The sequence below is a fragment of the Cynocephalus volans genome, chromosome 10 (assembly GCF_027409185.1).
Source record: "Cynocephalus volans isolate mCynVol1 chromosome 10, mCynVol1.pri, whole genome shotgun sequence".
Taxonomy (NCBI): domain Eukaryota; kingdom Metazoa; phylum Chordata; class Mammalia; order Dermoptera; family Cynocephalidae; genus Cynocephalus; species Cynocephalus volans.
The window spans coordinates 125,619,578-125,644,617 of NC_084469.1; the positions used below are offsets into that span (position 1 = coordinate 125,619,578).

Consider the following 25,040-nt stretch of genomic DNA (forward strand, 5'->3'; position numbering starts at 1 on the left):
AGGCCTCCTAAGAACAAGTTCAGTTCTTGCCCTGGGGGAGCTGTTTAACCATGCCTGGCTCATAGCTGTGGCTGTGATTGTCCCTGCCATTTAATAAGCAAGGAATCTGTACCAGGTTCAGTGCCCCAAACTTTACCCTCATCATTCAACCAAATCCCCTCAAACACCCAGAGAAGTATTATTCTCCCATTTTACAGATGAGGAAACTGAGCACCAGGGAGGTTAAAAACAGACATGCACAAAGACATTTAGCTGAAGGCAACAGAGTAGGATTCAAACCAGGGAATCTGACTCCAGAGCCCAGAGCTGCCTAGAGATGTCCTGCAGAAGCATTTCCTTTGGCCAACTCAGACAACACTCCAAAATCCAGAGATTTCATAAAACAGTCTGGATCTCTAGATTCTCTTGAAAAATTTGATTCACCAACTGACAGAGCTCCCAATGGCCAAAGCAGGAACAATTTGAGCAACAAAATACAGAAAACAGTATTGGATTATATTCCAATGTATAAAATAAATATCCATGAGTATATACTGATATAAATCAATGATTCAATAAATAAATAATCAAAACTAACTAACTAACTAAATAATTGGGGGGAGAAGAGGCACATCTCCCTTACAGAAGAATTCCGAATAATTTATGTAGATGCTCTGCCCTCAAGGAGGCGGAGCATTAACTCCCCACTCCTTAAGTATGGGTCGTGCACAGTGACTTCCTTCCAGGAGTACGGTGTGGAAAGCAGCGGGGAGAAAAGAGTAGCTTTACAGTGGGAAACCTGACAAACACTAACTAGCTCAGCTAGGCGATCGAGGTCAACACCAACAGTGATGAGTCATGTTGATGGCACGAATCCTTGACGTGATGCGATGAGAACAGCACTTTACCTCCGTGGCTTTCTTCCCCGAAACCCATAACCTCAGGCTCATCATGAGAAAAACATCAGACAAATCCCAACTGAGGGGCATTCTAAAAACTCTCCGACCAGTACACTTCAAAACTGTCAAAGTCATCAAAAACAAGGGAAGTCTGAGAAACTGTCACAGCCCAGAGGAACCTAAGGAGACAAGACAACTAAATGTAACATGGGCTCCTGGAAGGGATCCCAGAACAGGAAAAGGACAGTAGGGAAAACCTAAGAAGATCTGAATAGAGTATAATCTGTGCTTAACAAGGATGCATCAATATTGGTTCGTTAATGGTGCCAAGTGTACCACGCTAGTGTAGGATTATTACACATGCCTGGGAAGTGCATCCAAAGACTCACTGCACTCTCTTGGGCTGGGGGCTCCTTGAAGTTCCCAGTTACTCTAGGGAGTGGGGAAAAGGAGCCACCTCCCAGCCCTCAGCCCCACCTGTGGCAAAGCCCAGGGGACAGAGGCCCGGTTTGTGTCCTGAGAGCCACATGTGAAGCATTACTCTGCCCAGATTTATTCTACAGCCATTTCCAAATTCCCCTCCCTCCCAGTGCCAGGAACAACAATGACCCCTGTCTCCCTGGGGCTGTGAGCCAGAGCCTGCAGGTGTGATGGCCCTGGTCAGCCCTCAAGAACCCTCTCAGGGCACTGGTGCCTGCTCAGGCAGCCCAGCTGTTGCTGCAGGTGTAAGCTGCCCATCTTGAGAACCCTAGAGGCTGTTCTCTGCAGTACTGAGTGAGTCATCCTGGGATCATTTGCAGCCTTTACGGACACCTGGTAGTGTCAGGGGATGGCACTCAGTGCCCCGATGGGGCTCCTCTGGCTGGCCCCAAACCTACACCCAAGGTCCTGGATCCCTGCCTCAGCATAAGTGAGGATTCTGGCCAGGGGGTCCCCTCTCCCCATGCTCAGGGATGAGTTAGTGATGCCCTCCCTGAGTAAGCAGCTGCCCAGGGCCTGATGGAGGCAAGTACAAGACAGCTTCGAGGGCTGGTCCCCGCTGCACTCTGTTCCTATTTCCCATACCCATAAGTGTGGAAGGGGTCTTTCCCCGCTGCTCATTCTGTTCTGGCCTGGCACCTGGAGTTGGGGGAGACAGAAACAATGGGCAATAGGACAGAGCAGCCTGAGTGGGAGAGAAGGAGGGAGGCAGAGTCTGGACACCCAGGAGGAAGGCTGGGGGGTGGGGAGGAGCTCTGAGACAGCAGCGCGTGTGGCCGGGAGCCCAGGCGCCAGGCAGAGCTGCTGCTCCCAGCTCAGGAACCCCCGTGCCAGCTGGATGCGGGCGGGTGGGCACGGGCAGGGCTTCATGCCAGACACACACAGAGCGCCCTTTGAGGAGGTGGCAGCTGTCTGCCCAGCCCCCCCAACCCCCTTGCTGCAGCCCTGCCTGCCCCCTCCAGCAATGTCTTGCTGAGCACTGGGCTGGGGACGCTGAGGTGCACAATTGGGGACGCTGAGGTGCCCCCTTCACCTCTGAAGCGGTGAAGGGGGCAACCCTAATCAGTGGGAGCAGGGAAGGACCACCTCCTCAGCCCTATAACAGGCCTCAATTTCCCCTCTTTCTGACACATCTTGTACTCCCCTCATTGAGGGGACTACTGTAAGGATCTTCCTCAGGACTGTCCTGAGGGGAGGACCAAGGCTGTCCCACCCTCTGGGGAAGAATGCTGAAAGCCCTCTACACCCTAATGGGTGACCTGTTCATGGGAGATTTTGAGGTCGGAGGAGCTAGAGCCAACCTAGGGCCCCTGGAAAATCAGCTGCTGCCTGTATCTTCTTCCTCTGCCCAATCATCTTGGGCCTCCTGGTACTGCACACCTGGCAGACAAAAGAGCCTGTCCCCGGGGCAGCGCACCCACAGAGAGATTTCCTAGGGGCTGGAGTTCCCTGTCTGCCCCCTAGGCCCCCCCATGAGCCACGGCTGTTGCCAACCAGCCTGATGGAACCGGCTCTGTCTCTCCTCTCCTGGGCGGGCAGCAGAGCTGATCTCTGGACACTGTCCTGCCCCCTCCCCGCTTGGTCTAGGTGCTTACTCACCCTCCCCAAGCAGCAGCAGCCATTTTCCTGGGTCCAGCCTTGCCCAGGAAAGGACACCACGCAGCAGGGACAGGCTGTATGTGGTGCGAAGCAGGACAGAGTGGTCAGACCCCTGGTTCTGCCTCTTAGTAGCTGAGGGATGGCAGGGCGTCAGGCTATTAAATAGAACATGGAGGCAGCAAAGTCCACCTGGCAGGGGTCAGGGAATGAGGATCAGCATGTATATGCCCATTGCTTGCAGGGACCATGTTTGGGCACCATGACAGACGTGGGACAGCTGAAGAAACTGGGGGTGTTTAACCCGGGGAAGGAAGGCTCTGGTCCCGAATGTCCGTCTGCCAGCATCTGAGGCGCTGGCCCGTGGCACAGGGATGGCATGACTGTGGGTGGGCCAACGGGTGAGGGTTACAGGAGACTGGACTCTCCCTGAAAGCCAGTCCAGATCTCGCTGTCAAGGTGACCCAAGGATGGGCCCGGCTGTTCCTGGGGAGTCGGAAGCTCCCCTTCCCTGAGGTTGGGTGCAGAGAAGCCCTGGGCAGTGCCTCATGGGGGTACCGAGGATCTCTGGGCTCCCTCTCAGCTGGGGGAGGGCAGAGGGCTTCTAGAAGCCCTGCTGGGCTGACCTGCAACCGCCTTCAGCCGAGCCGAGCCCCTCCCCCGTCCGCGTCCGGACACAGGGACGGGGAACCCGGCCAGGACCACAGGGCAGGCTCCCTGCACCCATGGACGTGCATTGTCGGGGGTGGGGGGAAGCCGGTGGGCGAACAGGACATGGTACGACGGTAGGTGGCCCTTGATGGGCAAGATGTGGAGACTTCGCTTCCTCGCCGCGTTGGGCCGACAGAAAAACGCCGGGGTCCGGGGTCCTTGCCTTTAATGCGGCCCCCGGCGCATGGGACGGGAGGGGGCGGCGCGGCGCGGGCGGCGCATGCGCGGCGCGGGCTGGAGCCGCCGGACCGTCCGGCCTCCGGGAGCGCGCAGGAGCCCGCGGGGAGCCGCGACAGCGCCGGGACGCCGCGGCAGGGGCTCTGAGCCGCGCAGGCCGACCGAGGCCCCAGCCTGCCGGTGCCGCTGCCCGCCGGCCCCGGGAGCGGCGGCCAAGATGTCCGTGCCGGTGAGTACCGACCGCCGGCCGGGACCGTCTGCTGCGCCCGGCCCGGCCTGCGACCTCGCTCGCGCCGCCCGCTGCGGGCCTGATGCTGCGGGGGCTCCCGGACTGGGGGTCGCCCCACCTGGGCCTTCTGGGGCCGGCGGCGGGGACAGGTTGGGGGCGGCTCCCCCAAGTCGGCCTCTCTGCCCCTGACTTTCCATCCTCTTCCAGGAGAGCCTGGTCGGGCTGGGGTCCGTTGTGTCCCCTCGGCGAGCCCCCCAGGACGGAGAGTCCACAGGGGTCTTTCTTGGCCCCTGAGAAACCCCCGGGACAGCTGTGCCAGGAGGGAGTTCGTGCTGTCCCCCAGGGTGGGCAGGCCTAGTGGGGAGAGGTCTCTGATGCTCCGCAGGAACCCCCCCTCCAGGACTGCTAAGCCGAGTGAGGGGTTGGGAAGGTCTGTCCTGTCCCCCCAGAAAACCCCCTCGAATAGCTGCCTTGCTGTGCTCCAGGAACCCCACCAGAATGGTCAGGCCTGGGGCGGGGTCTGTGCCTGTCCGCACCGCTCCCCCTGGACAGCTTGGTACCCAAGAAAGGCTGATGCGTTCACTTTCCTGGGAAATTCTGCTCCTGCAGCTGAACCCTCAGGGACCTGTTACTAGCAGCTTCCTCCTTCCTGGCTGTGGGGGCTTCTCCTGTGCCAAACACCCTTTTCCTGGCCAGGCAGGTAGGCTTGGGCAGCCCCGAGGCCATGGTTCCACACTGGGCCCTGGCATCTGTGGGCATCAGGGTCTCACTTCTTGAGGGAGGCAAGTGATCCTGGCTACCTGAGTGGCCAGGCCTCAGGCACAGGCCCAGCCCACTTTACAGATGGACAGACTGAGTTGGGAGGCAGACACTCTGCATCCTGCCTGGAAGGGGCACCATCTGCATGCTGCAGAGCTGTGGCCTCCAGCCATTGTTTTTCTGCTGAGTTAGGGGCTTTTCCCTCTGAAGAGAAGTGGCCAGAGCCCCTGTCCACTCTGGCCTTGTTTCTGGAACTGCTTCTCACCTGAGGAACCCCATCCTTTTGGGAAGCAGACAGTTGGGGCTTCCTGGCAGGACAAGTAGCCTCTTAATTAACCGCCATAGAGTGTGTGGAGATTACCGCAGGAGAGCTGCTTTGTAAGTGCAAAGCGTTGTTATTATGGAATTAAAGATCCTAGCTCCTGCCTGCCTGCAGAAGCGGTAATGCAGAGTTACAGATGAAAAAATTAGGGCTTCCAGACTGTGCTGATGTGAACCCCCCCTCCCCCATCTGTTCTGGTTCAGAGCATAATTGCCTCATGTTTAAAAAGAAAGACGACAGAAAATGCCTGCCAAGCGCTTGTCTTCTGCTCTGCTTTCCTACAAAGCTCTGGATCTTCTCTGGCCCAGGGCATAAGGGCACAGACCAGCCATGTTCCTGTGGGCACTGGTCTGAGGGATGAAGTGGATCACCTGAGCTTGCTGGAGGGCCAGGGTTTCCAAGGCAGTAGTGCACAAGGAATGACACTCTGGCCTAATCAGAGCCTGGATAGGCCTCTATTTGGGAGGTCCCCATTTGATTTGGTTTGGTTGTCCACAGAACAGAGCTCTGGACACAGAGTCTGGGATGGCACCCAGACCCCTTGCCTTACAGACAGCTTTTCTCAGCCTTGCGCCTCAATGGCCCCACCTGTAACAAGACAGGGATGGCAGGCTGGGTGGGACTTGGACAGACAGGCACCTTCATGGAGACTTGTAGCCGAGGTCTGCTTGGTCTGTCCACACCATCGCCAGCTCCAAGTCACTTCCCACCTTCTTTTTTTTTTTTTTTTTTTTAAACTGAATTTTTCAATGATTTTCTTTTCTTTATTTTTATTTTTGTCTGTTTCGTGACCGGCACTACAGCCAGTGAGTGCACCAGCCATTCCCATATAGGATCCGAACCCACGGCGGGAGCGTCGCTGCGCTCCCAGCGCCACACTCTCCCGAGTGTGCCATAGGCTCGGCCCCCACCTTCTCAATTATAACCACAGCCCATGGGAATTTTGCAGGGGGTAGGTGGGAGTCTCACCATCTGCCCCCTACGTGGCAGGGCTGTCAGATTGCCGCGCTCTCTCCTAGGGCCTTGGGCAGTGTGTGAGGTGGTGGGACCAGGAGGATAGGTTCATTTTTGGAGCAACTGTGAAATGTTTAGAAAATTGCTTTCTTGTGCTGGGGAGGCCCCCTGGGGGCTTCCAGACTGAGCTGCCTGCTCAATCCCTGTTCTTGGAACCCAGAGTGGTCACTGCCCATGTGGTACTCAGGGACACATTTGGGTTTTTAGCACACCCATTCATTTGGTCAGTCTTTTCTTGGATGGGGCTGACGCAGGCACTTTGGCCCACAGAAATTACAAGATGCTTCAGAGCAGGGACAGGCCAGGTTGAGCTGGGAGTGACTCCCTGAGTGTTCCAGAAGGGGATGTACCAGGGATCGGCATTTGTCTCCCATGGGGTTCGTGGCCCAGGGAAGGGAAGGCACCAGGGTGTCCCTGGCTCCCTCTGCTCAGAGCTAAGAGCAGAGCTTAGGTGGTGCCTGGACATGCACTTCCTGCTTGTTCTCTGACACCTGCCCTCCTGCTGGAGACCCTGGGCTTGTCTCCTCCCCCTGCGCAGGTGGGACACATTAGAAAGGAAAGTGGCTGTGCCACTTACCGCAGACCACTGGCCAGTGTTGGCATGGGATCCATGTTTAGGAGTGGCGAGATGCTATGCCCTCTGGTACTGTCAGGTGAGAGGCGGGCTTCTAGCTTGCAGAGAATTCACCCTCTTGTATGTTTCTGCCTCTTGTTTCCTGTCTGTGAAATGGTGTGGCCATTCCAGCCCCTCCTGTGCTCCTTTATTGAGGGAGGGGTACTTTCAGGGAGTCAGTTCTGTGTGCCAGGATCTGGGTTCAGGACATCACAGGCTCTGGGAGGAAGTGTGTCCTGCCAGGATTGCAGGGCCAATGAGAGGAAGAGCCAGGGTGGGAACCAAGTCTGGCAGGATCCAAAGCCATAAAGTGACCATCATCCTACGTGGCCTCTCTAATTTGTGGGGGCTGCAGCCTGTTGAGCCGTTGACAGAGGCCAAGGCTGCTGAGAGACTGACCCTCAGCCTGTGGGTTTCCTAGCGTGAGTTTGTGTAACTCCTTTGATGCCCCTGGGAGATGAGGTAGCTCGGACTCAGAGAGGCCAGGCAACTTGCTCAGGGCTGGGCAGCAGGGTCAGCGTAGCCCTGTCTGGCTCCAGCAGTGGTTGATGGAAATCGGTGAACTGGGTTTGGCACCTGGTTGACCTCCTGTGATCCTGGATCCCCTCAGTGCCTGGCTGCCTGCCAGATGGTGCTCTGAGTGGAAGAGCTGGCCAACGAGCTACTGGGGCTCACAGCTGGCCTGGGCCTGATAGAACTGGTAGAATGGGCTCTAGAGGAGCCAGTGGGAAGTGGCAAGGTCCAAGTCCAAAGTCCTCAGCTGAGTCTCCAAAGCCTCTGCCATGCCTTCTCCTGCCACAGGGCCTTGGCCCTGCCTGTCCCTACCTCTGCAGGAAGTGATCTCCGCGTCATTCCTTCTCACCACCTCTGGGAAGCCCTCCCAGCCCCGTTTGTGACTGTTCATTTATTGGTGGGGTGATTTGGTTGCTGCCAGGCTCCCTCGCCAGACTGGGCTCCATTGGGGCAGTACCTGGGCTGCCTGGCTCCTCTCTCTCTCTGCTGCATTGCTGCAGCTTGCCCCTGGCTGTCTGCTGAGGATATGGCCCAGGACTACCATGGAGCCCCACAGACAGGTGGCTGCATCCCCGTGCACACCGTGGCGTCGCTGCCACCCTCCTGGGAGCCTTGCTGCGGCCTGAGAGGGGTTCCCAGACAGGCTGCTTCAGGGTGGGTAGTGTTTTGGTGGATCAAAGGCAAGGGATCTAGAACAAACAGTGCTGGCTCTATGCCTTGTGCGAGTTACCGAACCTCGCTGAACCTCAGTTTGTTTACCTGTATGATGGGGATGTTAACAGCACAGAGATCTTGGGGCTTTGTGAGAACTTCGTGGGGGTTGTGTAAAGCTGTTAGTAAGAGGCTGATGGAGTTTGGATGTGTTGTCCCCTCCAAAACTCATGTGGAAATTTGATCTCCAATGTGGCAGTGTTGGAAACTGATTGAGTCATGGGGGCGGATCCCTCATGAATGGATTAATGCTCTCCGTGGGGGAGGCGGGGTAGTGAGTGAGTTCTTGCTCTGCTAGTTCCTGCGAAAGAACTGATTGTTTAAAGGACCCTGGCACCTCTCTCTCTCTCTTGCTCCCTCTCGCCATGTGATCTGCTTGTACCTGCTGGCTGCCTGCCACTTTCCACCATGAGTAGAAGCAGCCTGAGGCCCATGCCAGATGCAGCTGTCCCAGAATCGTAAGCCAAATAAACCTCTCTTCTTTATAAATTACCCAGTTTCGTGTATTCTGTTATAGCAACACAAAACGGACTAAAACAGAAGCTAAGAAGTCATGGCAGCTACTGTCGTTGAGATTATTATCTTTAACCTGCCATGGTTGGCTGGTGCAGTGTCCCAAGACCCACTCCTGACTCCCGGACAACCAGCTTGGTGAGAGGGGTAAACTGGGCCAAGTTTATCAATCCCCTGCCCCCATGATTCTCCATGGCCTGCCCACTTTGCCTCCACTAGCTCTTTCTTTAGAGTCAGCGTGGTTCCCTGCAAGGCCTTTGTGCTGGGATAGCCCTGGCCTCTCCCCTGCCCTTTGAGCCTTGGATGGGCAGGTCCTTGTCCTCACCCCACCGACAGAGTGGCCTCTAGTGGGGCCACCAGGAGTGCCCCCAGGAGTGGAAGCCACTGGGGTGGTACAGACCTGCCCTCGGATATGGTCTGCAGCAAGCTGGTTCAGCAAGGGGCAGGCAGGGCCCTTAGATGTAAGGACGGCCCCTACCCCCTACCTTATAGATCACGGCACCGGCACCGTCAGGAAGGGAGCACAAGCCTTTAAGTAAGGCAGGTGGCCTCAAGGCTGTGAGGGTGAGCACGGGGCTGTGAGTGGCACTTGCAGTCCTGCCCACTTAACACTGCTGGCCGAGGCTGTACCCCCTTCCCTGCCTCCTTCCCTCTCCACTCACCTTCACCTCCCCAGATTTTGAATTGGCTTTATTTGTAACGGCTTGCTTTTATTGCATCTTGGCCAAACCCCATTGTTTCTGAGGCTTATTCTTGGTCACTGTTTGCTGGGGCATTGTCGCCCTCTCTTCAAGAAAAAGAGAAAAAGCTGGGGACAGCTTGGGGACCTTGGTAGAGGTGACAAAGGATGCCCGCTCTGGCAGGAGAGATGGTCACAAGTTGCAGCTCTAAAGTTAATCTCTTTTCTAAGGGGGATTAGAGGCTGAGGGGGCTTTTCAATAATTTTAATTTATTACTTAAACCCTGCCAAGTTCCAAGAAGAATTTGAAGCAGATTGTAAGTGGGAGACACAAGTAGTTTAGGATCATCAAAAGCTCCAAAACTCTGTAATGTATGGGGAAGGAGGAAAAATTATTCCAGAAAGCCTAGGCTGAGTAGGCTTAATTTATTTAACTTTAAGCTCTCTGACAGCCAAGGCAAAAAGGGTGACATGGTGGATTTAAGATTATAATTCCTGTTTTTGGTATTCCTAGTGCCATATACTTTTTTCTTCTGTGTTTTGTTTTATTTTATTTTTACCGGTTGAGACTCTTTTATTGAGGTAGATTTTACATGTTGTGAAATGTTCAGATATTAAATGTTGGGGTGTTTTGGGGGGGTGTACTGGTGGGTACGGGAATCCAAACTCTTGACCTTGGTGTTACAAGGCAGAGAGCTCTAATCAACTGAGCTAACTGTCCACCTATACAGATATTAAATGTATAGTTGGGTGAGTTTTGACTAATATAGACCCCCATGTAACCATCAGTGAAATCAGGATCATGCATGTCTCCATCACCTCAGAAAATTCTGAAAAGCCCCTTCACAGTTGAGTGCCTCCACCCCCGTCTTAGATGTGCCTGTTCTTGAACTTTGCATAACTGGAAACGTGTAGTAGGTACTCTTTTGGATCTGGCTTCTTTCATTCAGCAGAACGGTTTTGAGATTTTCTTTTTTTTTTTTTTGGTGGCTGGCCGGTCCAGGAATCTGAACCCTTGATCTTGGTGTTACCAACACTAAGCTCTAACCAAGTGACCTTACTGGCCAGTGGTTTTGAGATTTTCATCCATGTGGTATGTATCAATAGTTTGTTTATTTTTTGTTGCTGAGTAGTGTTCCATTTATGAATATACTACAATGTATCTCTCCACTCTCTTGCTGATGGAGATCTGTCTCTAGTTTTTGTGACTATGTATTTGTAAGTACCCAAACACTGGTGTTATATACCCTGTTTCAGTATTTTATAAAACCTGATCTCCAATCATGTATACCTTGAAGCATGCCCAGAGTTATCTGTACCCCCAATCCTGGACCTACCAAAGTCACATGCTCAGAAAGTGGGTATGACCACAGTCCTCCCTGTTCACAGCTCTCCCTGGGTATCTTAAGAGTTTGAATTCCTTTCCCCAGGTTACCTGGGAGGTTTAGTGTTTTAGGCTTTTGGGTCACCTGGATTTCTCCCAGGGCCCCTGTCCACTCCAGAGATCCTGGCTGGGAGGGCTTTAAGGAAAGCAGGAGGTAGGAGGGGATGGGGCCTATCCCCAGAGCAGACTGCATTTGTCCTCCCTCCCCAGCCCAGGTGGATTTCTGGGCTCCTTCCTCTTTCTCCCTGGCCACCTGCCAAAACACCATGCCAGGCAGGCACTCCTGGTTGCCCCTGCTTCAATTCTGGGACCCCCAAGCCCAGCGGACGCCCCACCACTCAAGAAGCTGGGGCTGGGAGGGGTGGGGATTGTCTGAGAGCTGCTCCTTGTGTCCCTAGCCCCTGATGTCTCTCTGCTGCTCTTCACACTGGGGGAAGGACCTGGCTTGCCTGTGCTATTTTTACAAATCTTTACTGTTATTTTTTTCTATATAACGAACCTTAGCAAAAGATTCACACACCCGTTCAGATGCCACCTCCTCAGAGAGACCCCCCAGCACCTTGTGTAAGCCCTTCCTGATCACTCTGCTGTCTCCTTTATTCTCCTTCTCTGTCCTTATCACCACAAATACCTGTTTGTGTCCCCGCCCCGCTGCCACATACCCTGAGTGTAAGTTCCCTGAGGACAGGGAATGTCTCAAGGCAGTATTAGTCAGGAGATATGAATGAACAAGCAATACATTACAGTACACGCAGAGATAGACCCCATACACAGCCACTCACCCCACCCCCTGCCCATCCTCCCAGTCTTGGCTGGTGGATATAGAGGCAACAGAACTTCAAGGGAAGATTTAGCCCCAGAATCACAGATAAGGATTGGGGGAAAGTGAGGGATGCTCAGGGCATCTGAGGTGGGGATGTCTGTGCAGGAGGTGGGAAAGCTGGGAGGGCTTGGTTGGGGGGTGGGCTTACTGGGTTGTACTTGTGCACATGGTGTGGGCCTGGAGCCTAACAAGGTGGGACCGGGTGTGTGAGGGTACAGGACACGGATGTGCTGCTGGCAGTGCACACTGGGGCCCACAGCCCTGAGGATGGGCAGGGTTGCTGGCGTTGGTGACGTCCAACAGATGCACAAACTGAGGCTCTGAGAGGTGCAGTGTCTGGTTGAAGGCCCCATGGCCAGGTGGAATCATTGATGTGGCTTGCTGCTGTCCTTGTAGGCTAAACCTGGGTGAGGGCGTGGGCCTGGATCTCCTGGGCAAATGGAGCCTTTCTCTGTAGGCTGGAGCAGGCTCGGGTGGATTGCCAACCCCAGTCCCGCTCTATGGTACTGCCCAAAGAGGGAGAGAAAGCACTGCTTTCCCAGGAGCTGCCATAGCTCTACCTTCTCTCTGTCCACTCTTCCTGTACTCCCAGCCCAGGCCTCCCAGAGGCACTCCTGTGACCCTGCCCGAGTGGCCAGGCAACACCCTTCTCCCCCTCTGTGAATATCTGTGGGTGTGGGCGCCTGTGTTTGTTGAAAGTGGCCATGGGCAGCAGCAGATGGCATGTGAAGTCCCCCTCCCCGGCCCCTTGCCTGATATGCTGGAGCTGGTTGCCATGGGAGAGTCGAGAGCAGATGGCCAGCTGGGGAGGCCTCTTGACCACACCCTGTCCCTCCTCACCCAGGCTGGGCAGCCAGCTGGGCTTTCTTTCTGAGGACAGAAGCTTGCCCTGTCCCCCTCTTCTCCACCAGGACTGAGCACCTTCCTTCCACCAGCCTGATCCCTCCTTAGAGCAGTATGCAAGAGCCGCCTCTGCCATGGGGTGAGAATGCTCAAGTGGTATCCCAGAGTCCACCGGGAGGTTACAGTGTACACGGCCCCGACCTCCTCATTACATGTGGACAGCTGGTTGGTGGTTCAAGCCCCACCTACCTGCCAGCATCCATGGAGGGCCCTGCCTGGGGGGGGGCGAGTAGTTCTCAGAGGGAGATGGGAGGTGGGAGAAGAGGATGCAGAAGAGAAAGGGGGACTTGGGCCACCACGGTCAGTGCCCTTGGGTGGGGCAGTGAGCCTCTGGGCAGGGCTCCAGCGCCTGGCCTTGGGTTAGTTGCGGGCAGAGCCCCTCGCTGAGGCAGGCACCTCCCTGCAAGTGCCTCTGCTGTCTTTAGTTTTCAAATTAGAAAAGCATCAGAGTTGTGCTGCCCCTTCCAGTTCTGTTCGGGAGCAACTGGGGGCGGGCGGGCACTGGGTTTGCTGGGATCCAGGCCTGGATCTGGAGTGTAGGGAGGCTGAGTCTGTCTGCATCAAGCAGCTCCCACCCACCCCACCCCACCCCACCCCACCCCACCCCTGGGCTGTGTCTGTGCACCTGGGGGCTCCACCTGATACCTTGGGGACTGCCCTTGCATCCACGTCTCTGGAGACTGGTCCAAGGGGGATGTGGGAGGAGATGACCAGCTGAGAAGGGATTTGGTTCCAAGCTGTAGGGCCACACACCTTCCCACAGTCAGAGTCACCACTATAATGACAGATGAACTGCCCCATTGGTCACCATACTCTCAGAGAGCAGGGAGGACGGGAAAGCTCTTTATGGCTGACAGCTCCAACACCCACCCTCAGAGTGTACACCCTGCTCTGCCTGGGGTGCTTTTCCGTGGGGACGCACTTGTGTTGCTGGGTGGGGGGTTGTGAGCTCTGCCACTTCCTGGCTGTGTGACCTGGGCGAGGCCCCTCTCTGAGCCTGTGGGTAGTGGTAGTTCCATCCTGGTCCCCAGGGCAGTAACAAGAACAGACTAATGTCAGGTGTGTGATAGCTGGGCTCACCTCTTTTCTGTGCCATTTGCAAGGGTCCCTGTACACTTGCCCACGTTTTGAACTTGCCTCTGTGAGTGGCTGGCCCATGGGGAAGGTGTCAACTCCCTGTTGCCCTCCAGAGACATCGTTTCTTCCTGTCCTTGAGGCTGGTAGCACTCACCTCCAGCCTCAGGAAATCCTCTCCTGCTGCTCCCAGAGCCATCAGCTGACCTGTCCAGCCTACTCTCTCATGCTGCTGGGAAAGCCAAGGCTTCAGGAGGGGAAGGGGCTTCTTGCCACCACATCAAGCGAGCCATTTTTAGCCTGCTCTTCTCACTTCGCTTTGTCATAAGCATTTTCCTGCATTATTTTGGTCTTTGAAAGTGGCTATCTTTTTTATTTTTTTTTGGCAGCTAGCTGGTAAGGGGATTCGAACCCTTTACCTTGGTGTTGTAACACCATGCTCTAACAAACGAGCTAACTGGCCAGCCCTGAAAGTGGCCATCTTAACAGCTGCGCAATATTACACTGAGGGGCTGTGGTTTGTCTTACCAGCCCCCTAGAGTTGGGCATTTACATTATGCACCCTCCCCGTTCTTGCTGTTATATAAATGCTGCAGTGGACATTGTTGGGCATCAGGCAAGAATAGTCCTTTTGTGCAGTGGGTCTGTACTGAAGGCTAAGACCTTAGAAAGCTCAGAGAACAGGAGCGCTATCCCAGGCTTTTCTCGCCACTTAGAATCCAGAATAAGCAGGACCTCCCCCACCTCCCTTGACACTTTAGTGGACAAATGAGAACCACTGTTCCCATGTGCTGGGCCCACCATATTCCCTGCACAACAGCTATTCCAGGTCATGGGGTGTTGGTGACATCCCCTTCAGCCTGTGAGCTCATCTTCAGCCTGGAGGAAGGTGCCAGGCCACTCCTGGGATGACTGACAGCTGTCCAGACAGTGCCTGCTGGCACCCGCCGCACTCCTGATGTTTCCCTCCACCCAGCAACACCCTGTCCCAGCTCCTCATCCATGTGTACTTGTGCATGACCACCTCTATTCCTGAGACTGGGGCAACCTCAGGTTTCCTCACCCAGTCCAGCCCTTCCCACCACGGCCACCTCTGAGATCCATCCCAATCAGCACATATATACCGCACCCCCTCCACTCCAACAGGACTAAACTTCAGCGGGTGGGGTGTGCTGGGCCCCCAGTGCTGAGCTGGGGCGTGGTGGGTGCTTAGATCTCAGCCTCCTGTCCTCTTGGAGTCTGATTGTGACATAAGTCTTTGCTTTCTGAGGCTGGAGTGCCACTGTCTCTACATTCCCTTCCTGTCACAGAGTAGTCAGGGTGGGATGAGGTCTAGCAGCCTCACCATCCCTTGCCTGGCTGCCAGCTCAGTCCCTTCTGTGACTGGGAACGTGTGGGATGAGACAAGGGCTGGTAAACTTGGTATCAGTCTCTTATCTGTAAAATGGGGCTCATGGTGAAGCCTGTTTTGCAGGATTGCTGTGGGCAGGAAATGAGCACGTGGTCATGGAGTCCAGGCACGGTGGGCACAGAGGCAGTGCTGGCTACGTGGGACGGCACCCTTGTCAGTGCTCACTGGCAGTTGGAGGGCGCAGGAGGCTGGATTGAGAGTGGGGTGAGGTTCTGCACCCTATAAACTCCAGCCAGAGCTTACCTAGTGGTTCACCTCACCCCCCCACCCCCGTCCTCCCCACCACAGCTACTCCCCCTTCCCCAACACAGTGGGGAGTAGACCCTGGGGCCTTGTTTCCAAAGCGGAAATGCCATTCTGGGAGGCACAGGCTGGAGGGCGGGGGGAGTTTAAGTGGAAAAGGAGCAAATTTTTGAAATGCCTGTGCCTGAGACCAGTTCCCCTCCCCTGCCTCCCCGCCCACACCAGAGCCCCACCCCCAGTGCCACTGTAATCCAGCTCCACAGAGAGAGGGGGGTCTGCCTTTCCCCAAGGTCCCAGCCAGCCTCCTCCTCTCCGCATCCCCCGCCCCCCACCTTGGCCGGCTAGGACAGAGTAGGGGCCAACCCTCTTGAGGTCCAGGCCTTTTGTGTCCCCACTCATCCCTGCAGAGACCTCCTGCCTGGAGCCCTGCCAGCAGGGTACACCCCTCCCTACAGAAGTAGAGACCTACGGACAATCTGAGGACTCCCTTCAGTCCCCAGCACAGACAGACACTCGTGCATGGTCTGTCTGGTTCAGACCTGCTCCCTGGGGGCCTGGGGTGCCAGCCAGGCCGAGGAGTTGGTGGCTGGACAGAGTCAGGGTGTAGGAGGAGCTGGGGCACAGCTCTGGGGAGCAAGCAGGAGGGGGTGCTTCAGACAGTGCTTCCCTGAGAGCTGGCTCCTCTTCTGTGGGGAAGGGGGCTGTTCCCAGGGTGACAAGGGGGTCAGTCTTGGGAAGGGCACATGGTGTTGGCTAGTTGTGCTGTTCCTCTGGGGCACTCTGGCTCACACTGCATCCTTTCCCACTGCTTCTTACCCACCCCTCATGCTGTGCATTCTGGCCAGTGGTTCCCAAGCCAGAAGCTTAGGGGAAATGCAGATGTCCAGTTGTTCTGGAGGGGTGGGACCCAGGAATCTGTTTTTTAACAAGTTCTCCAGAGCACCTATGAACAGCCAGGCTTGGGCCACCTTAGCCCAGCCCCTTCATTTTACAGATGAGAAAAGAGTCCAGAGAGGGAAAGGGCCTGCCCAAGGTGGCACGTCTGGCCAGGGGCTGAGCCCACATGTCAGATGCCTGTCTGAGGTCCACTTTGGGCTTGTGTGGATTTTATAAGCCATGCCTGAGATTTCTCTGCTGGGTGAAGCTGGGTCTACCTCACTGCTTCCTTGGCACCATGAGCTGCCTGACGGTATTCACATGCCCAGCGAGTAGTCCAGGATTGTTGACTGAGTATCCTGCCTTGTCTGGTGCAGGTTCCATCCTCGATCTCACTGCGGACCACTGTGCATCCCTGAACTGTGCTCTGGGACTTTGGCACCAGCTTATGCTGCATGGGATGACAGTCACTGACCTGCAGCCTAACAAGAGGGGACTCAGGATAGCCGAGGCTGTCCACTAAGTTTCCATGCGGTGGTTCTTCCTCCTGCCTCATTCCCAGCATACACACCCACTTCATGTTGCTGAAACAGACGAGTTGGAGCAGGACTCAAGAGGGTACTGGGCACAGGTTTTAGGCCTGGACACAGTTGACTCAGAAAAGGGGGTGGGGCAGGTTTCCTAAGGCAGAACTGAGATGGTGTGTTTATTGGGGTGGGGGTGGGGGTGCATCAGGGGGGCTGGATTCAATTCAGTGGAGAAGGGAGACAGATGGCAAGCCTCTTGTCCTGGGTCGGCTGGGGCCAGGGTCACATGTGGAGTACGACAGGATGAGCCTTGGCTCTGCTTCTCTTGGGCTACAGGGGACCAGCTGGAGTCCTCAAAGGTTACGGGAGCTCACCAACCTCCATGCTTTGAGTCTTCATTTCCTGGGGACCCTACATAGTAGGCCTGTTCCAGTAGGTGCTGCGGTGTTTATTATTATTTTCCTCTCGGCACGCCCCATCCCCTTTGCTTTTAGATTCAGATGAGTCAGACGGCCCGATGGACACGCGTGGAATGCCCGGGGGTCGGTGGGTGGGGAAGGCGAAGTCGACTTGAGGCCGGTGTCTGGGGAGATGGGGGCTGCAGCTGCCCGGTGCGCTAGAGGAGGAGGAGGTGAGTTTTCCCAGAAGAGGAGGCGTTTGCATAGGCCTTCGAGGAGGGGCGCGTACTCGCCCGCGGTGGAAGGCAGGACGTGCCTTTGCAGGAAAAGGGGTATCTGGTGCAGTAGCCTTGACGCCCGGCATCGCGGAGGGGGGCGGTCCCACTGGGCGGGCGCCTGGGCAGGCGGCTCATTTGCATGGGGAGCCGCCGCGGCCAATGGGTGCGCGCGGCCGGGCATGCCGGGAGCCGGGCTGGGCGGCCGGGCGGCGGCGGCCGGGCGGGGCGAAGTGGGACCGGCTCTGGGCGGCGGCGGTGGCTGAGGCGGCCGGGCCGGGACCGAGACCCGGGCGGCTGAGGCGCGCTCGGAGCGCCGAGAGCGCGCGGCCCGGGCAGCTCGGTGTGCGCCCCCGCGGGGAGCCGGGGCCCGGCCGGCCGGACGCCATGAAGTACCTGGTGAGTGCGGCAGGCGCGGCCCGGCGTCCGCTCCCGGCGGCCGGCCGGGGTCGGCGCGCCCGGGGACGCCCGGCTGGACTCGGCGTACGGGCTTCGAGGCGACGGCCCTGCCGGCGCCGGGGCGGACCCGGGCGGGAAGGAGTTAAGCGAGTGGCATTTCCTGCCGGACCTGCGGGTCCTGGGAACCTCCGGCCACGGGAGGCTCCGCGGGGGCGCGGCCGGGCCGGGGTCCGCGGTCGTGGGACCGCCTCCGGCCCTGGCCCGGGAGCCGGGATGAAGGGCTGCGGAGGCTCCCAGAGCGGCGCGCCTCGGGGGCGGTTGCAAGGGCTCGGAGCAGGGGCCGCTGCCGGCAGGAAAGTTCCTGGATCCGGGAAAGTTGCTGGCGGGAGGCCCGCTCTCCCCCTGCCGGCCGCCGCCTGCTGCATGACCTTGGCCTCTGTGCTCTGACCCCGAGCCTCAGTTTCCTCGGCTACGACGGAGGGGTCTGAGGTCCGTTGACGTCTTGACCGGGAGCTTCCAAGCGGAGTGGTGGTCCATCTGTCTGTCTGGGAGTGGAGGCTGCCCACCGCGCCCAGGCTAGGGGTCGAGGGCCGGGCGAGCAAGTGCGTGGTGTCGGCCGGGAAGTCGGAGCGTCCGGAGCGCCAGTCCGCGGCAAGTTAATGATTCACCCCGGCCCGCCGGCGCTGGATTCCGGGAGCGGGAGGGGTGCTCCTCGGCCTTTACCTGCCCTGGTTGCTAAACGGCTGTTGGATTTGGATCCTGGCGGCGGGAGTCCAGGGCCGCACCACGACCCCACGGAGAGTCGCAGGAGGGGTCCGGGCTCCGGTTCTGCGGCGTGGACTTGGGGACTTTGGGGTCCACTGTTGGGGTAGCCCCTGCTCCGACAGCCCGAGCTCCCAGCTTGTCGCAGCTGTGCCAGGATGAGCCCAGGACCATGCTGAGGGAGTTGGGGAAGCGAAGATTTGCTGAAGGCTGTGGGCAGGCGGGGAGCGAGGGCAGGTTAGGGCCTAGGGGGATGTGTGGGTCGCGAATCTGACTGGGGTTGGCAACTTCTTTTCCCAACCACAAAGCTCCCGTACTGGTCTTGAGAACACTTGGTTTTCTTTCCCCACACCCCACCGTGAGGAAGGGTCTAGGCTGGGAGGCACTCCTGGGGTTTTCTGTGGCTTTGGTCATCTTTGCAGAATGACCATGGGTCAGTCTCTTCCTTGCCGATTTCAACCAAGTGAAGAGATGTTTCCCTTCACCCTGGGCTGTGAGACACTCCTTCCTGTGCCCATTTCCTTTCCCCCAGTGGAGAGCTGGATGGTGGGAGGCTGAGGCTGGCAGAGCTAGAGGAGCAGGTGTGGAGGATGCCTGCAGGACCAGGGCTTAGGCGCAGGTGGATCTTATAGGGAAAGGAGCCCTGGGGAGGAGCTGTTGGCTCACCCTCCTGGCACCAGCACACACTGCCCGCTTGCCCTGGGCAAGGAAGGAGCCCAGTGAGAGCTGGGTGGAGGTGGGGCGGGGCACCTCCGGGTTCTGCCAAGAAAGTCACCTTCGGTTGTGGGGAGGAGGATTGCATGCAGCTTCTGGCCATTACTGTTTGTGCTGAGCAGGAGCGTCAGTGCTGTGGGCTGGTACCATCTCCCCCGGTTTGGGCAAAGGATTGAAGTAAGGGCAGCGTTACTAGGGCATCCCATCTGCACAGGAATAGCTGCTGAAACAGCTGCACTGCACTCTAGTTATATGAATGGTACAGATGGAGAGACTGAGGCACAGAGAGGGACAGTCTGTTGTCCTCACCGAACTGGATCTAGAGCCTAGTATCCTAGCATGACCCTGTGTGCTGCACCATGTGTACCCCTTGCCCATCTCCTGTCTGGGACTGGGGGAGCTCTAGTCTTTGGGGGGCTGCTGTGCTCTACTAGACTGCTAACTTGGTGGGACCCTTCTGGCTCCAAGGTTGTGCCTTTGTGGCCCCTTTCTAGCATCCATTGTTCTTTTAGGAGGTCCCACCACCCTTTTCTCTTGAGCCTGGACAACTTCTTCTGCCCACAGGAGCCCACAGCCAGCAGGGGCAGCCAGAACCTACCAGCAGGGGAGGTGTGCTCCCAGGGAGGCTTCTTGGAAGAGGCAGTATTGAAGTCAGTCCTGAGTGTGGGGAGTGGCGTTGGGTGATAGGGATCCAAGCCTCTCCCTAATAAGGGGCTACAGGATGGTCTCCCTCCAAGGGGGTGAGACTCTGCCCTTGGTCAGGCCCTTTTTGGCCTCTGAGCACTGGGGAGAGGCCCTGGCTCCACCTTTGTCTTGCTGTCCTAAGTCCCATCCACCTCTAGGTGAGGAGTGGGGTGAAGGGTCCAGGCCTGGGGTGGAAGGAGTTCAGAGGGTGGCGGGGGGGCAGGGCTTAAGCGGCTCCACTGGTGTATCCCATAAATCAGTGGTTTGGTACTTTTTTTTTTAAGCTGGAGAACCTCACTTTTTGTGACATTGTGTCCCTTTCTGTTCCTGCTCAGGCAGATGGTGTTGCATTAAGGGCTGCTGAAAGTTATTTGGTTCTGGAGAGTAGCAGAGCTGCAGGGGACTTTAGATGTCAAGGTGAAGAAACTAAGGACATGAAGTGAAGTTGCTACTGTCCCTTCTGCTACTGGCCCCTGGACCCCTCCATGATGACAAAGCCTGGGGCTGGGGATTTACCCCTATATTGGTCCTGATGCTGTCCCTGAAGTAAAGGGTCAACCTCACATTAAGCTCTCTGCCAAGACACCAAATCACAAGAGTGAATTGAAGCCAGTACACTCAGAAACCTGTGAGTTTTCCCAGCAGGGTCTCAGGGCCAGGAAAGGAGCAGTGGGTAGTCAAGGATGCAGTCCTGGCATCTGCCAACTTGTCCCCACGGTCCATGGTGTGTTGGGGGATGCAGATGCCATGTTCTATATAGCAGGAGGGCCCTCCCCGTGCCCCTTCTCCTCTGCCCAACCTCCCAGGGGACAGTGCCTGGGATGCCATGGCAGGAGTGGGGGCGGGGGGGGGTGCTTCTGGTCCATAGCTGGCCTTGGACTCAAAGGTATCTGCTATTGCTGCTGCAGCAAAGGCCAAGCTGTGGCTCTGCACTTGTGCGGGGGAGTCCCTGGCAATGGCCACCCCACAAGTGGCTTTTTATTCCTTCATTCTGCAGACCTTTCCTCTGGCTGCTGATTGTTAAGCATGAGGCTGAGGACCTGCACACTACCCATGCTTTGTTTTCTCTGAGGTGTCATGGGCTCCTGAGGCAGGAAGGTGGGAGCCATCTCCCCTTTGGATGGCTCTCGACACCCATGCTCTTGTTCTCTGCCAGCTGAGCACCAAGGACTTGAGCCCAGACCCTGGCCACTCAGTTGTCTATGGGAGTATTAGAGGAGGATGCTGCTAAGGTGGCTGGTCTCAGAGTTCCACTCAGGATGGGAGCATAGGGGACATCAGCTCAGATGAGGGAAGAGGTGCTATTCCATTGGATGCCATTGGAGCCTGGCGGGCGGGCAGGGAAAGGTGGGATGGTCAGGAACCAGCCAGCAGGCCTGTGGCTGCTTGCCCCTGCAGGTGGATCCCTGGACATGCGTGAGGAGAGGCTGTGGGTACAGACTGCCAGTTGAGCACACACTCATTGGGCCTGTGTCCATTGGCCACTAGGGGCTCTTTGGGACAAAAAAACAGAATACCCCAGAAATAAACTTGGCCCACGTTTGTGATGGTTCTGGGTATGAAGGGAGCTAGTGTTTCCCGAGTGCCTGCTGTGTGTGAGACTCTGTGCTTAGGGTGGGTGCACGTGTGTGCGTGTTGGGGGTGGGGACAAAGGGGTGGAAAAGGCCTATGAAATTTCCACTCCTGACTTCCATGAACCTAAGGAGCCATCAGCTCCGCTGTTTCTCATAGCCGTAGATCTGCCTCTGGTGCATCCTGATTCTGTGGCCCTGGGCAAGTCAGGTACTGTTCTGAGCCTCAGTTTCCCATCTGTAAGATGGAAGTAATCATAGTGTCTCATGGGGTCATTTTGAGGTTAAATGAGATGCTTGCTGTGCATAAAAGATTTCTGCCTCTGGCATGGAGTAAATGGGCTTTTCTTGTTATTATGAACCTATCGATCATGTCACTATGGCCCATTTCCTTGAGTGCCCCTTTGTCCCCAGCTCCTACCTTGGGCTGGCTTGTGGGTGCTGAGAACATGTTTGCTGGGTGAATCAGTGCAGGCCAGATGTGGAGCCACTCCTGGTAGATGGGGCCTTTGGTCTGCCATGACACCTGCAGTGTCCTCCACAGTTGGCCCAAGCTGGCCTCGCTTGTAAGGAACTCCCGAGGGTTCCCTTTAGGCAACCAGGGAAGGCTCCCTGGTGAGGAAGCCTTGCAGTGTCTTCTCCCCTCACTACTCTCAGCCACCAGCTTGACTCCTCCCCCAGAGTCAGAATTTGGGGATAACCATAGGCATGTCCAGGGATCCCCGAGGCAGCTGGCAAAGCTGGGGAAGAGACCTGAATCCAGGTCAGAAGGCTACAGTTCTCCCTGATGTGTGCCCACCCGTGGCCAAGGCCCCAGCTGCTCTGTGTCTGAGGACCTGCCTGGGCTGGGTGGGTCTGGCGCCCAGACAGGCCCTGGAGACACAATGAGGGCTTTTCTCAGAGCCAGGCAGGGCCTGTGGGGCAGCCCTGTCAGCTCCATGTGCAGCAGCCAGGTTGTTGTTCTGAATGGGCCTGGCTGTGGGGTGCTGGCATGAGGCTGTGAGTTCTCCTTCTCTGCCTCACACTCAGAAACCTGTGAGTTTTCCCAGCAGGGTCTCAGGGCCAGGAAAGGAGAGCAGTGGGTAGTCAAGGATGCAGTCCTGGCATAAGGGATAAGCCAGCCCCAGAGAGCCTACCTGAGTTCCTCTGGTGCATGTCCTGGAGGAGTGGGATGCAGTGGGAGAGTTCCTGGAGGCAGGAGAGGAGGCCAGAGACTGGGCAAGTCAGGCAGCAGTCTCTGAGGTGCTTTGGGCACAGACAGCCTATGGTGTCTGCCTGGACTGGTTGTAGTTCCCTGGCTGTGCCCACCTCTGAGGCCACTCACAGTTATGTTCCTCGAGAGCTTGGGGTGGGAGCACCTGATTGGCCCAGCTTGGGTCACGTGCCCCAAGTCCAGCAGTGCGGGAGTCTGGGAAAGTAGGTTTAGGGAGACTGGCCCATCCTCCAAGTTGGGGCATGACAGTGTTCTGGGGGAGCAGGGAGTGTGTCCAGAGCAGGAATGGTGTGGTGGTGTGGGTTTATCTGGCCATGGGAAGCCACTGTTCAGGTGACATTTATTGAGCCATCCATGTGTCATCCCATGGAATCCTACAGCATGACCAGCCTACCTGCCACTCCAGGGTCGTGACCTGTCTCCCCTCCATTCTTTCCCTGGCATGAGTCACCTGAAATGTCACCTTGGGTAGATCATCTCTGACACTATATACAGAAGCCTTTCTCCACATTATTTTTGGCACCCCACTTTTTCCCCATCAAAGCACATTTTTGTTTCGTGTCTTTCTTCCCCACTGTAATGTAAGCTCCATGCAGACAGGGGCCTTGTTAAGTTAGGCCTATGCTGTCTTCTTGGAGTCTGGCCTAGTGCCTGGCTGAGAGCAAAACAAAATCGTAAAACAAAAGAGCAGTCCTGTGAAGCCAGGGTTGATTGACATCTTAGCAGAGAGGATCTGGATGCTCAGAGAGGCTTAGGGACTTGCCCAAGGTCACACAGCAGTGGGAGGGAGAGCTGGACTGAGGTCTGGGTCTGAACTGCTGCTTAGTGACTCCAGGAGTAACGTGCCCTTGGGGAGCAGCTGGGAAGACAGGCCCAAAAGGGCGGGTGCTTGGTCAACTGGAGCTGTTCATTGGGCACCAGCAGTGCCTGGCTGTAGAGAGGCTGCTGTGGGGGCTCTGGGTGGGGGCATTCCAACTGACGCAGTGGGAGGTGCTCATGGTGCCAGGCATCCAGTGCTCCGTGCTCAGACTGCGAGATGCTTCCCAGACTGGCTCCAGCTGCCGCTGGCTGCCCCAAACTGAGTTACAGCCACACTTGGCTGCCTTTGCCAGCTCAGTGAGCTCATATGGCTGCCCCAGGAGGCCAGAGGCCCCAGTTGCTCACCTGGGCCAGGGGTACCCTCTCTCCTGTCCCCTCCCCCACTAGAACTTGTCCTCAGCAGCGCCCTCAGGCTTTTCTGCTTTGCTCCCTTCCAAGCCTCCTGGCCTGCCTGGTGGGGCCTCTCTGCCAGTCTTCCTTGGGTTGCCCTAAGAGGTAAGGGACCTTCTAGGAGCAATCTCTTCTGTCTGCACCCCCACACCCCTCTGACTCGGCTGGAGGGGAATTTTCCTGTGACTCACTCTGCTGGCACTTCCTGTGGTCACCAGAGCAGGGGCAGGGGGGACTCGGCAGGGTGGCTCTGCATTCTGGGGTCACTGGGGGAGGGTGGGCCGGGCGTCCCGCCCCTTGACGGGATGTGATTCCCCAAGGCAGGCTACAGACCATATTTGGAAAATTCACTTTTCTTGCTGGCAGCATGGCGATGGGAGCTGTGAGCCCCGGTGGGCTGCAGGGCAGCCCCTACCCCTGCCTGCTCCTCCCCAGGGTTCTAGCCTCTGGGCCTGCTGCAGCTGCTGCCTCAGAGCCTAGGAGGTAGTCCACTGTTTTCTTTTTCAGGATGTGTATTTTTTCAACCCCAAAGTACGAAATGCACATTAAATACAAATTAAAAAATTCTGAAAACGAGGAAGAGAAAGTATCCCCATTGTCTCAAACATTACCAATGCTATTTTGACCCTCTCCCCACTTTTAAATTTCAAATGACTTCTTACTGAGGCATAATTTACACTTCAGTGCATTTTTAGTTCTGTCACAATAGTGGAGTGGATGATGTTGCAGCACCCATAGTGATTCGAGGGCCTTTGCCCTTGGTGGTGTGCACCTTAGCACTGAAATTAGTCCACTTGGGCTCTGCCTTCCTTGAGCTGCCTGCCTGGACTGGCTCTTCCCTTGGGCCTTGCCCCTCTTGGCTCCCAAGTCTCTGGCCACTGGCCTTTTCTGGGGCTGGATGCTCTGAGCTTCTCCGGAGAAATAGGCTCCGGCTGATGACTCCAGGGCAAAGGAGTGGCAGGGTCTCACCCACTGCCCTCGTGCTTGCCATCTGCCTGACCTCTCCCCAGGGTTCCATCATCCTCTTTGGATGTTTGATGCTTGATTCTCTTCCATAATGCTCAGGATGGGGGGCCAGGGAGATGGAGGGGCACTTTCCATGTGTCACTCCCACTCCTGTCTGTCTGCCCTGAGGGCCCAGGCTCCCACTTCCTGTTTCTGCTCAAGGAGGTGTGGCCCCTTCTTCTGCCTGGAATTCCAGCTCCCATTTGACTCCTTGGAGATGGAGGCCAAAAGTGGGGAAGGTCACACAACCAGTGTTAGTGTATGCACATTTCTCAGTCAGGGTCTAGACCAGGCTGTGCATCTTCAGACCCCAGGAGACTCAGAGATGGGACCTTGTAGGCAGCCCAGAGAGAGCCACCAGCCCAACTGGCCTG

At 56.7% G+C, this 25,040-nt stretch overlaps 1 protein-coding gene across 2 annotated transcripts in view; it reads left to right on the plus strand.

Moving 5' to 3' along the window:
• The first annotated feature begins 3,955 nt into the window (after positions 1-3,955).
• The window catches only part of BCAR1 (BCAR1 scaffold protein, Cas family member), a 38,391-nt gene continuing 17,306 nt past the window's right edge, over positions 3,956-25,040 (plus strand). Inside the window, exon 1 of one of the 2 annotated variants that reach the window (XM_063109647.1) lies at positions 3,956-4,071. In XM_063109647.1, the coding sequence (XP_062965717.1) occupies positions 4,060-4,071 (12 nt within the window). In that variant the 5' untranslated portion in view covers positions 3,956-4,059. Of the gene's footprint in view, positions 4,072-17,383; positions 17,509-25,040 lie in introns of those variants that run through there. The other variant, XM_063109646.1, reaches the window with a different exon arrangement.